Source organism: Aythya fuligula, chromosome 13 (genome assembly GCF_009819795.1).
Source record: "Aythya fuligula isolate bAytFul2 chromosome 13, bAytFul2.pri, whole genome shotgun sequence".
Classification (NCBI taxonomy): Eukaryota; Metazoa; Chordata; class Aves; order Anseriformes; family Anatidae; genus Aythya; species Aythya fuligula.
Genome location: NC_045571.1, coordinates 1,373,801 through 1,387,560, shown reverse-complemented (window position 1 = coordinate 1,387,560; position 13,760 = coordinate 1,373,801). Strand labels below are relative to the sequence as shown.

The following is a 13,760-nucleotide window of genomic DNA, read 5'->3' as shown; positions in this document are numbered from 1 at the left end:
TTTTCCAACTGTGTTTTTTAGATGGTGAAATTATTACTGAGCCTTGAATATTTTTATGTCTTGGAATTATCAGTGTAATAAGTGACTTTATTTCGCGGACAGATGCTTTGCAGATTATGTCTTGTACTTATGATTATGTCTTGTATCTTATGTCTTGTAAATATTCTTTTAAAAGAATATTGTCTTCATCTTTTCGAATGGCTTTGATGGTTTTTGGAATATTTTATAACTTCCCCCTCTTAAAATGAATAGTCTTATCAATTGTTCTTAAAAATTCTATGATTTTTTTTTTTATTTCAATAAAAAAAAAAAGCCTTAGCTTTTCTCTTAGATCGAGTATTAAAGCACATACTAGTCACATATAAACTTGTGAACTGCAATTTTTATTATTTTCCTCTTTAGAGAGCCTGATTCTATAGAACTGATAGCAACAGTTTAGCATGTCCTAATGCACTTTGGGAACAGTGTTGTGCTTAGACAGATGAGTAGTCGTCTGTGTTTATGAGAACATAGTTGTAGTCTAGCTTTGGAAATTTGTCTTTATGCCACTAGTGTTTTTCAAATTCTATAGAAATATCTTTGGGTACTCGATATACTCTCCCCTAGAAAAAAATGAAATGCATAAACAGTTGTGATTTTTAACATTTCCTCAACATTATTTCACTGATAGCTCACTTTCAGTGTAGCATTGCACCATAATCTTAGTTTCATTAGAACAAGTTAGAGCAGTGTAAATTCTCCTCTGTATCAGCATAGTCATCTATCTACAAGGGTATGAGCTGGATCCAGCTTGTTTGTACTCTTCTGCTATTAAAGAAGTCCATCTGCACCCTAGTACTTTACCATCAGGCTATGAAGCCACATTTATAAATCCTTGTGCAAGAGAATGAAAATATTCCTGGCTATTGATTGCAAGTCTATTAGAGCCCTAATAATAACTTGATAACTTTCAGTTCAGCATTTCCTTGCCTTTACTTTCATACCTTTCAGCTATGCACCATGAAGGACAATCAATGCTGCCAATATCAGACCATATTGCAGTAATTTCCAAAAAACTTAAAGGAAAAATTATCAAATAATTAGGGTTTCTACATCATGTCTTCAGAAAGCAATTAAAGAACTATTGACTGGTTAATACATGATTTTTTTAATCTGTTTGTATGTGCGTTTGTGTATGTATGTATGTATATATATGCACAATATAATAATACGTTTTTTGCTTTATATGATGAGTCTGCTCAGTCAAATATCAGTAGGAATTTTTCTGTGATATTCTTTTCTACTGAACGTCTAAGTGACTACAAATTTCATAACTGCTGACTAAAAAGACCTCATGTACTTTCAAAAGTCTTCATGTGTGACAATGAAGTATTGAAACCAAAATAGCCAACTGTGTTCTGATGGCTTGATAGGAGTGAAACAGAATTATACAGTCCTGTAGACAGTTAGGGTATTTCATTGGAGTTTATTATGTTCCTGTATTTGAATTTAGCATTTTTGAACTCAAATGGTTATAGGTAACATTACTTTGTTCAGAGCATTGCCATCTATTAAATAAGGGTCATAATACATGTATCTACAGCTATAGAAAAAGGAGAGGAAATTACAATGAGCCTAATATCACTGCAGGGTGCTGTACTCAGTCAAGTGCAGTCGTCCTCTTTTTTTGGCTGAATGCTGATTCCTTGTGCAAGAAGTACGAAGCAGGAATAACTAGTATACTCACCACAGCTAAGGCAAAATTTCCTTCTCGTGGTTCATCAGAACAATCCTGCTATGTAGGCACTGTGAACAGCAAGCTTACCACTGTTCTCATTTACTTTCTTTTTTATGCAACTGCCCGAATAAAAGGCCTTTTGAAATATAAAACTGCCCTGTAATACCTTTTTATTTTCTATAGTCTGGCATTTTGGAGAACCGCAACCTTTCTTTTAAAATCTTCTAATGGAAATACATAATATGATACTCATTACACCTTTTTGGAAATTACCTTTCCAGGAACATGTATTTACAATATTCTTAAAGTCAAATGTCACAGTCTAATCACGTTTCATACTCTTGAGTGTTTGATCAATTCCACCGTGAATGCAGCGGAGAAATTCGACCAGCGTGCATTGATTGATCCACATATATTTCCTGGCAGTCCCAGCACACGTGGCATGGTGGTGCTTGCCCAGGACCACAGAGCAACTCCACGTTCCTCTGCTGATGGAAGAATGGGGACGTGGGTTGTACAAGAACCAGCAGCAGCAGTCCCAGATGCTCTTACTCATCCTGGAGCTTGTAAGAACGGGGCTCAGTTCAAAGCACCTGACCTGCAAATGGGTCGCTGTTTTGCAACAGCATCTTGCTTCCACAGCAAAGAGCTGGCAAGCTCCAGGGAGCTGAATTCTGTTCTCTAGGAAATGCCTTTCTGAGTCAGAGCTACTTGGTTAAACACAAAGGCTGGGGAGATTCAGGCAGAAGCAATACTCCAGTGCCAGCTCTATGGCCAGGGCAGTCCTTGTTCTTGCCAGCTGTGTAGAGCCTCTGTCCCTTCACTTCTCACCTCTGACCTCATGGGTTGAGGCAGAGAAGTGAGCTAACAGGCTCCCAGAGAGGCTTAGATCTAGATGACAGGAGATCTAGATGCACATCTGTCAGAAAAGAGCATGCTCAAGAAGTTTGACCACGTACATAAAAGAAAGAGGGGCCAAAAAATACTGGTTTTCGAAATATTTGGTGTGGTCAGTCCTGGATGTGTCCCTTTCTGCCACAATTTCTGAGCACACAATGTCGTAAATTATTGTTTAAAGTTAAATATTTTTCCCTAATCCTCTTGGGGAGCACTTGTCAGTCCTAAAAACCATCCATCTTCCTCCAGTTAACTATTCTGTGTTTCTGCACCAGTGCCTGTACTGCAAGGCATGTTCTGTGCCTTATTTTTGTGCTAATGGAGATGTTCGCTATTTTTTCTTGAAGTCAATCAGTTTTCCAGCCCATGCTGAAATAGCTCCCCAAATGAATTCTTTCTTAGTATGATGAGAGTCACCGTAGTAAACAAAAATATTTGAAGAAAAACTGTTCGCAAAATAGCTCAATTAAGAATACTGAAGAAATTGTACTTGCCTATACAGTAACTAAAATCCTTCAAATTTAGCTTTAATTTTCTAGTAAGTAATCTCTTTTTTTGTGTGTGTCCTCCTGGTGAGACGAACACCCCTGGCTGTGTTTGTGGGCAGAGTGAGTGCTGCTGGCCAAAGTCTCCCCATTGCTCACAGCCCTGATGAGGTGCACAGGGCTGCGGGTCCTGGAGGAGCCCTGGGCATGGCGCTGCCAAAAGCCCCATCCTCCATGCTGCTTGGACATCCTGTAAGGGATGTTAAGATGTGTTTGTGTTGTTTCACTGAAAAGTTACTGGAAACCTTGCAGTGGTTAAAAAGTTACACTTCTAGGACAGAAGATGTTCAAATATACCTTTTCCTGTCTTTTATATTTTCCATACGCTGCATGCAATATTTATTGTGCAATGCTTAATAGTTCCTTTCACTTCTTACAGTGCAAACTGGTTTTTACAATGTGGTTCTTTGTCTTCTTTTTGTAGGCATTTCCTATTTAAACATGGATCGGGGTCTTCAGCTATCTTCAGTGCAGCCAGTCAGAACTATCCTTTAACATCCAATACTGTTTACTCTCCACCTCCTAGGCCTCTTCCTAGAAGTACCTTTTCTAGACCTGCCTTCACTTTTAACAAACCTTACAGGTGTTGCAACTGGAAGTGCACTGCTTTGAGTGCTACTGCCATTACAGTTACGCTGGCGTTGTTGCTAGCCTATGTTATCGGTAAGCCTCTGTTTCTTTTCTATGCTGAATTATTCGTTACCTTTTCTGCTCTGTTGTCATGCTTGCTTTTACACTAACACACGTGTGATTTACCAGTGGTGTTTGGCAGTGGGTCCTTTGTAAATTCTGGCAAGTAAAATGCTATGTTGGCCAGAGGTTGAATACAATGTGGAGCTCTCATTAACTTTCTACTGCGTTAACCTCACTACTGTCTACTAGAGAAAGAAATATTATTCAAGATGACATGTTTATACTAGCAGAGGATTCCTACTGATTTTAATTGCTGTGGTATTTTTCTTAAATTAAACATCTGATTTTCATATCAAGGCTTACAACATTGTTGCTCTTATATAATTATGCTGAAAAAATATCGGTAACTCTAAGTTGTCTTTTGCTGGGCTACCTTATTTCATTTCTTCAATCTGGTCACACTTTAAATCTTTCCTGTTTTCCCTTTAATATGTATTTCATTGGATAGACTTGCAACTAGCTCTGAAATTAAGGCACTTTAAGCCACATTTTCTATGATATATTTTGCTGTCCCTATATTGAATTTATGTTTTAGAAAAATGTTACATAAATTGAAGTGCACTAACTTAATTTCAAGCTCATTTTTGGTAAGTAAATTTGCAGTTTTGTTATCACAATAGGTTGCCAGCATTTATCACAATAGCTAGAAACTCCTTCCTTTTCTTTTTTTTGGTAGATATATTGAAGGTGGGCTTGGAGTCACTGTGATTAAAACTGTATGTGGAAGAGCAAATCTTTTTGACTTACTATATGGGATTTTGGCTGAACATTAATTGTTGCACATTTTCTATATGAATTGAAAATATTATGGAACATTAATTTTGTTGAATCTTAGAGTGTGACTGTGGCTTCTGTATACATGAAAGTCTAATGACTTTTTGCTAATGTGATGCATTTTTTCACACACACGCTGTTGATTTAGTTGCCAATTTTCATATGAGCAGGAGCCAGAGTATCTCTCCAACATCTTATAACTTGGGTAGGAATAACTCTGAGCTTGCATGGAAGGTCATACTCGGTAAAACTAGTATAGAGATACTGAGATATACCTCCAAACAGAAAAGCAACCATTGGTTTTCTGTATTCCCTGAATAAACATCTTTATGATTAAAATTATGAAAATTCCAGTCACTTATATTTTCCAGTGTACTTTTTGTCCCGTAGTGACAAAGTTCTTGTTATTCTCAGTGAGATGCTCATCAGAAGTTGTTTTTTTTCCTGACATCGTGATCTAATGCAGATGGGAAAGCAGATTTGATGAAAGCAGATCTGGTGTATTATTATTTGATAGCACCTAAGGATCTAGTAAGCTACATTAATTGCAGATTTACATAACAGCTGGTGAGCATATGCCCTCAGTTAGGACTGGCTGTATAATTTTTGCAGCCTCATCTGTTTGCTACATATATATCCCACCCACACCATTTCAATTTTATCTGGATGAAGCATTGCCTGCTTAGATTTCAGTCTGCCACTGAAAAAATTCTAACTTTTTGAGATGTTCTGCTGTATGTCATCAGCCTGAGAAAGCTGCAAGTGCTCCATATCACTAATTTAAAAAGCTCTGTATGAACTTCTTGTAGACACATCTGTATTTCTCTTAACTTGGTAACATAAAGGTATAACACGTGTTTTCTTGATTTAGGCAGAACTAGGTAAAATTAATGTACTTTTGAATTTTAAAAATTATTGGTAGTTCTAGTGTTTCAGGTTTTTTAATAGCACAATCTATATCTCGGAACCAGAAATTCTAATTTAAAAGATTTTCTAAGATGCAGCTATTTGCCCTTATTTGCCCCAGAAATTATTCAGTTTACTAAGTTTTTCTGCAAATGCATGTATTAGCTAGCTTCTCGCAAATTAACTATCTGCTGTCCATTTCTGATTGGTGAAATACTTAATTGTGTTCATGGTCCATTCCTATGTCAGGTACCTTAATTCTTTCAGTTTTGTTAGGTATGAAGAACAGCATATAAACTATTTTCTAAGTTTGGTCTCTCTTTATGGTTTCATATTTTGTATATTTTTCCATGTCCAGAATTTAAATGTGGATGTTTGAAATGGGAGTAACTGAATATACGAAATCAAACTGTATGTAATACTGAGGTTAGAATTCACTCCAGCAATTACTTTGCTCACCATGGGTCTGACCCCTCATGGGTCTGGGTCTGACCCCTCATTCCTCCCTCCAGGAGTGCTTCCTTAATGGCAAATGGAGTTAGGTCTGAGCAATAATACAGACTTGGGTCTAAGTTGTAAAACCGAACTCATAATAATCCCAGGGGCAGAGTTACCTGCGATCAACTCCATCATTGTTACTGGAAGAATAAGGGAGAGATTGTAACGGCAGATTTGTTTTCAACATTATATTTTATGTTATAGCCTGCATTAAACAATAATGATCTGTGATTTTTGGCCAATTGAACATAGATCAAATTTAAGATTTTTCTTCCCCTTATCTGGTAACTTAAATGCATTTTCTAAAATGTCTTGCACTGCTGTTAGATGCAACAGATATTTCTACTGTCAAAAATAAATCCAGATCTTAGCCTCAAGTTAGACCATTCACAAAGTCCTGGAAATCCAGTCCTTATTCCAGATCAAAAATTTGCAAGTAGTCTTGTATTTGTGTTGAACTGAGACCTGCACCAAAGTGCTCCAAGCTATGATTTCTTTTCAGTCAAGAGGTGAAGTATCAAAATATTTTTTGTTCTTTTATTTTTTAGCCTTTCCCTATTATCAGCAAGACTCAGTAGAGAAGCTTTTACTTGAGAACACATACTTCTGTATTTTCTCTCCTTTGAAGTACTAGTCAGTTTAAAAAAAAAAAATCTGTTTCCATTTTTGCTCTATAATCAGCATGTTTATTATTTGCTACTTGCTGAAATGAATCTGACTACTACATGAACAGTAAGAAAATTATAGAACTTCACAAATGGTTGTATAACAGCTGATTTATTGAAAATCTGTAGTCATAATATTTAGTTTATCAAGTAAAACACATTTTCACTTCAGTAAGAGTAATTTCTGTGAATAGGTTTTAGAGTCACAGTAGTTACTACAAGAAATGCTCATTTTATAGTTCATATGCTTAGTCTCCTCACCATAAATGTCTTGAATTATCTTCTATTGAATAAAAGCATATATGCTTTTATATTTCTTTTACACTTTCATATATGTTGACAACTTTAATGCATTCATGCCAATCTGAGGCCCATTGCTCAACTTTTCTCACAAAGAGGTCAGTAAGTCAGGTGAGAGCTGTCCCAGCAGGACACTGATGCTGGGGCACGTCCTTGGTGTGTCCAAGCACTGTGGCAGCTTCACCTGTGGCTCCCAGAAGATCCATCCAGGGCTTTCTGAAGCCAGCAGAGCACTGGATTAAGGCAGAGTGAAATTGCCAGTGGAGTGAAAGACTGACTAGGGGAAACAAGTTATCTACTCATGCAATGGAAATGTGGAATGGGCAGAGTCTGCCTGCTAGCACTCGTTGTGTCTGGAGGGCATACAAGCTATGTGTGTTTTAAAGATTTATGCAAATCCGCAAATGAATGCTCATATTGGGGAAAAAATCTGACTACTATAGGGAAAATTATTGAAATACATAAGTATTTCATATTCATATTACATAAACTGCCTTAAAGGTTTTCTATTTTTGAGTGTAAAACAGAAGCAGATAAATTCTGGCTGTTTGTTGATATGTATTTTTCTGGCATGATGCGTTTCAAAGGACTGAGATGGATACATGTCCCTAGTCTAGGCTCAGATATATTTATGGAGATGACACCTTACAAAAGGGCAGTGTGGAAACGAAAAGTGGAATTTCTTTAACAGTACTGCAAACTACTTTTGAAATAGCGTTCAAATCTGGTAAGTAAAATGAGGACTAGCAAACTGTAAGCTATAGTCAAGTCTATAATGTAGATTCCTAATTATCCCACAAAATATGAGACCATATCTGTTTGATCCAATGCAGTCAATACTTCTGTTTCTCTGTTCATCTATTGGTCTGTGTTAATATAAACAGTATAAAATAGTTTACCGTTGTGTACTAAATATTCTCTTTTCTTTAATCTCATTGTAATAAAAGCCTAGGAAGGTATCAATAATTAAAGAAGAAATTCAACCAACATTTAAGAGTTTACAAGGCAAATACAGGAGATAAAATAAGAAATACAATATTTTTCTGCAGTTTTCATACCATGACATTTTCTTTTAAAAAAAAAAAAAAAACAAAACAACATGATGTTTGATGATATGACTGCTCATCTAGTCAGTCATTTTTTGCTCATTATTAAGTAGGATTTTTCTCCATGATAGCTTCCCTTTTTATCAGCTGCTGATTTGGGCTTGCAAATCACTGGTCGTATTGATTATAGGTGCTGAACTCCCATGGTTCTTATTGATTTCAGCGGGAGATGCAAATGTTCTGTGCCTCTGAAAATCGGATGACATGTTCTTAGGTGTAACCATGCCTGACTATGAAATGACTATTTTATACACACATGAGTTCTCAAGTACAAAAATTAAGTTGTCCCTATTCTTTGTGGTATTATCTCTATTTCTGGGTATGCACTGGAGATGGGTGTTGGGTCTTAAATTATATTCATACAGAGGGTAAAGAAATTATAACCACACTGCTGTTTGCCATTGTGACCTACCATTTCTTGAAGTGTCCAAGGCAGAAGAGTGATGGCTTCAGCACTGGGAAAGGCTAGGCCAAACTTAGGGGGTGTATATATCTCACAGCATAGATTTATAATATCAGTTACATAGCTTTAAAAGGCTGAAGGGGTTAATATGCTGATTTCACACTGAAGAGTATCATGTTATGGTACACATTGCTAAATGGTTCAGGCCTAAGTAAAAGCTATGACAGAGATGTGCAACTCTTTGTAACACTGCTGAGCTCATCACTGAGATTGCTGTCGGTGAGACAAGTCCATCAGGGTTTCACAGCTGGAAACAATGGCCTCTGTTCTCTGGGAGCCTGGGTCCCTTTGATGAGCTCGATATTGTCACAGGTCTTTAAGTACGCTGAGGAGGAAGTCTGACAGCATTGTACTGTTGTCTGAGATTAGGTTTTGTTTGTTCCTAAGGCTAACGGATGGCTTAGTAATGAAAAGTGAAACCAGGCTGGTCATTATATGTCTGAGTAGGAGGACTGCAGAAGTAGGGGGTGGTTATTTTTGCTCTCAGGTATAAAAATATGTTGTGTGTAAAGAGAAGACTGCTTGAGATAGAGGAGATAGCTTGAGCTGAGACAGGTATAGCAACTATGTGGAAAAATCCTTACCTTATGAAAGGATATGTAGATGATCCAGAATAATGTAGTGCCTCAACACAAATAAAAAAATAAAAATAAAACAAGGTTTCTTATGCTGAATTAAATGTTAACAGTCTCAAATTTTCAGATTTGCTTAGAGCAGAATGATGCTAGCATTTTATTTACAAAATGAACTTGCAAGAGAACTCCCCTTTTGTAGGTCAAGATCAGAACCTCAATTCTGACTCTTAGTTGTATTCACGTATTTTTATACCTATCCACCTTTATAGTGCCAAGCTGCAACTGAAGAACTTTATGCACCATGGGCTTCATGCCATTTATAAGTTGAACCTGCTAGCAGCTAGAGAAAATAAATATTTCTCTGGCACTTCATCAGAGCAGGTGCAGAAAGAGTAGTCAGCTGCTGAGATAGTTTGTACTACAGCTCTTCTGTGGGGTAGGCTTCAGGGGGATGATCTACTGAGATTTTCCAAAATAACTTGAAACAGCACAGAAAGCTAAAACAGAAGTCTTTCGTAGAGGTCAGCAATTTGGAGAGAGTTCACGTTTGTAGGATTTTTGTCCTCTGAAGTTTGTCTTGGGGGTTAATAAGTACTTACTGCACAGGACTTTTCTAACATCTCCTCACTATTGAGAGTCTGTTTTGCACTGGAGCCAAGCCTCTTACTCATATTCTGCCAAACGTGTAGCACAGGAGTTGACAAGCTGTCCTTACACAGAAGGTAGATAAGAATAAATTAAATTAGATCATTGGCTTAGTAGCAGATGGTGGGTTAATCCAGTTTACAAAGTGAGTTCTGAAGAAAAAGAAATGCTTATAAATTTGTGAATATTTACTTGAGTATGTGGTGGAGTTGCAGGGACTGAGTTACTTTATCTGGAAGCGTCATTTGTTTTATTTAGATGATGAACAAAATAAGCAACGTGCTCATTTACTTCAGAGATAAAGCCCCAAGTTTTGGTTCCAAACAGAGCCCAAGTGGTTCCAATTACAGCAGCAACATGAATTAACCAGAAACTGCCCCTGGACAGACAAAATCCCTTAGACAGCATAAAGCCATATTAGCCTTTCTTGTCTTTGTTCTATGAAGGAAAATTATAGGTAGGGTGGAAGATACAGGTCTTTAATTTATATTCTTCTGCAAGAGACCTGTTTTATACCTAATAATTACTTTTTACCTAAGAAGCATAATACATTAGCCAAGAAAAGCTCTGTACTGCAGGTAGAGTCTTCTGTATTTGAGATCGGCCATTTCAAGCTGCCCTGAGCAGCTCCCCCTTGCAGCTGGCTGACTGAGGGAGAAGCTTAGTTTCATCCTGTTCATGTGGTATCCTCCATTGTCTTTAGCTCCACTGAATACAGACTCTTCCACATTTAGCATCTAGACTAACATTCATAAAGCATGCAGTAAACAAAAAAGTGTATGTCCAGTCTTATGTTACAATTTCATCTGAAACCTTGAATTAAACAGGACTATCCAATAAAACACAGGTAAGGTGGCATCCATTGTATAAGCTCTATCTCCAAATATTATGTAAAGAGGGTCAGATTTTGCCTTCAGATATATTTGCCTGCTTCCAAATCACCTCAGTTAGTGCAGTGTATAACTCTGCTTGTGGCAGAATGCAACTCATAAATACCAAAGGGATCAAGTCACGGCAGAGGGGTGAATATGCTGGAGGTTCAAGCAACCAGGAAAGAATATCTTTTCAGATGAGATTTGCAGTAAGATGGAAGAATCAAGGAAACAGAAGTCAAGTGGGATGTTCAAGAATGCCAGGTAAAGTGTGGTCACTACAAGCAGTGACAGTGTTGGCACTCAAGTTTCCAGACGAGAGGCTTGTGTTAGGTCCGGATGAGGGGACATTATAGTTTGATTCTTCTGGTGACTCACTGAAGCCCTTCCTAGCTTTAAGTAGGAAATTTGTAGTTGTGAAGCATACTGATGCTGCCAACAAGCTGGTTAAACTTACCTCCTTAACTTAAACTTACCTCCACTTACCTCCTAGTCTTTGGTTTTGCTTGAAACTGTAGCAGTTCACCAGTGGTTTTAGGCACCCCACCAGCAGCTGAGGTATTTTAGGTGATGCACAACACAGTGTATCTGATGCTAGGATTTTTCTGGAATGCCAGGTAGCCACAGTCAAAGCAATTGTTGCTTTTTCTGTAGTATCAGTATCTTCATCATACCTTGAGGGCTGTTTTTGGTTTTTATGGGAGACTGAGCTGCATCTAGTAACACATCTTTAGTTGTAAAGATGGATTTTGATGTTCTTAGCAACCAACCCTCAAAAACACTGTGGTTATATTCTATTTATATAAACATCAGTCCAGAAGACTCAACTTTGAAGAAAGGAGTGATACCTCGATCAGAAACCAAATCTCAGACTGAGGTCTGGTGTCATCTTCTAATTGGTCTAGGGAGTAGGGTCTTGTACCTGTGTGCTACACATGGGAACTAGAGCTAAGCATCTTACAGATGGATTTATGCTGTGGTAAATAATGCGGTGGCCCACTGTTCAATTCCACAGCTCTATCTGTGCCCCTTTGTGTGAAGGGAGAACAGCAAAGCCAGAAATGTACTAGAAAAATCAGAAAGAATGACTCAAAAGAAATCTTTTGAGGTTTTAATGGAATTCAGTACATGCCTACTTACTTCTTAACAGATTTGGGGGAGAGGGAGAGAGATTTGAAAATTTTATTTAATCTTATTTGGAGAACTATTTATATATTTAAAATATGATGTATGTATGTATGTTGTAGGAAACAGAGGCTTTATATAAGTAATATTTACCTTACATAAAATAAAAGTATCACAGAAAAAGAAGAGGCAAGCTAAGGCCTCTGTGTCTGCTAAATAAAAATGTATCACTCCCTGTAGTTAACTTCTGAAAAAGGTAATTCTAAGAATTAATGGCTTTACGGTGGTACCTGGTCTTTTTACTGCTAGAGTGATACTTGGATCCAAAGGTAATTTGTCAAGAGCTACAGTCTGCATACATACCAATATGATAGCTAATGTAATGAAAGTCAGATTTATTTTAACGTTGCAAGATGACCAGGTTTCTGCAGTGGTAGTAGTCATTTAGTTTAATTCAGGTAGATCTTACTTTCACAGCCATGTGCTGTGTTGTTCAAATACTCGGTCTTGAACATAATTTAATGTGAATCCGGACTACCAATATCACATGTAATCTCCCGCAGACTGGAAGTCAAGAGTACAAGGCTGGCAGAGACCACCATCTCCGCAATGTAGTTGGTGTTTCTTGGGGAGAAAACAGTCTGTCAAACATGCATACAAACAGCTTTGCTAGCTTGCCAAGCTTTGGCACAAGCTATAAAAACAAAAGCACTTCCCCTGCCTGAAGGGAAGGAAAAGCTCTTCGAATTGGTACGAATGGATGACAAAATGCATAGTGTATGTAATCTGGAAAAGACATACAGTAAGGAAAAATGTGCATTACATATTCAATCCTTGCTTCAGTGATGTACCCTCTGCAGCACATGCAAATACTGTTTTAGGAAATGAATAATAGTGATAATGGAAATAACATAAGTAAGCAGCTAGACTATGCTCATGATTGTATAACCACTAAAAGCTTATTTATGTTATGTTTTGCACCTGGTGTTGATCTGTTTCAAGAGCTCATATAATTATTTGCATTAGTATAAAGAAACGTACACTCATTAGTTATCAGTCCCATTGCACTTTGTTCCTTTCTGTTGTTATTAACTCTTTAAATCATAATAATGCCCAGAATCTCAAGCCAGGAGCAAGAGCTGCCTGCTCTGGAGATGTCAAGGCATACAGATTTTTTTTGTACCTTCTGTAAGGAGAAGTAATCTGTCTTGCATTAATAAGCTTGACTATCAGAGCTTAGGTCTTTGTGATTTGGCTGCAAGGCCGTTTTCAAATTATAAGCACAGTCCCTTGATGGTTTCAAGTCCATGGTTTCAAGTCCAACAATCCAACAAATGTCCAACTTGGGAAGTCTCCACTAGCACTGTAGTAACCCTCTAGCATCTTTTCTGGGGAGTGGGAATTTACAGCCCCGTGGTGCTTCCAGATCTGGTGCTGGGGTAGTGCTAAATAAAAATATAAATGTGGCACAAATTCTGACAGTGTCGCCTCACTAATGCAATCGAAATGCTGTAATTTGCTTGATTTGGATCATGTATCTATGCTGGGTGATCCAGGAGTGCACAGATCTGAAAATAATGATCGTAGATTGACAGCTTTGCATTCCTGTAGTAGTTTGGCAAGGCCTTGCAGAAACCCATTGAAGGCATGCTTTTTTGCATTATAGTTTAGTTTTTAAGTGTGTAAGCGAGACTTGGGAGCAAACATAAAAAATAGATAATGAACTCTAGGTTTCCTATTTATATCAAGTTTTTTTGTTTGTTTGTTTGTTTGTTTGTTTGTTTTCTTAAAATAGTACAAAGGAAAAGAATTTACTTTCTCAATGCAAGATCTCATTCTAGATCCCACTTCTCTTGAAGGTTCTTACTTCTCTGAGGTTCATACCCAATTCAGGAAGAGCAGATTAATTGCCTTTGAGGCTCCCACTGTGGGCAGATCCTACTCACTGCAAAATTCTGTGTGTGGCTAAAGAGTCTGTT

At 37.5% G+C, this 13,760-nt stretch overlaps 1 protein-coding gene across 9 annotated transcripts in view; it reads left to right on the top strand.

The window, feature by feature from the left end:
- Positions 1-13,760, top strand: part of TENM1 (teneurin transmembrane protein 1) — a 908,570-nt gene that overhangs the window by 751,106 nt on the left and 143,704 nt on the right. For all 9 annotated transcript variants that reach the window (XM_032196349.1, XM_032196354.1, XM_032196351.1 and 6 more), the window contains one exon: positions 3,584-3,822. In XM_032196349.1, the coding sequence (XP_032052240.1) occupies positions 3,584-3,822 (239 nt within the window). The remainder of the gene's footprint in view (positions 1-3,583; positions 3,823-13,760) is intronic.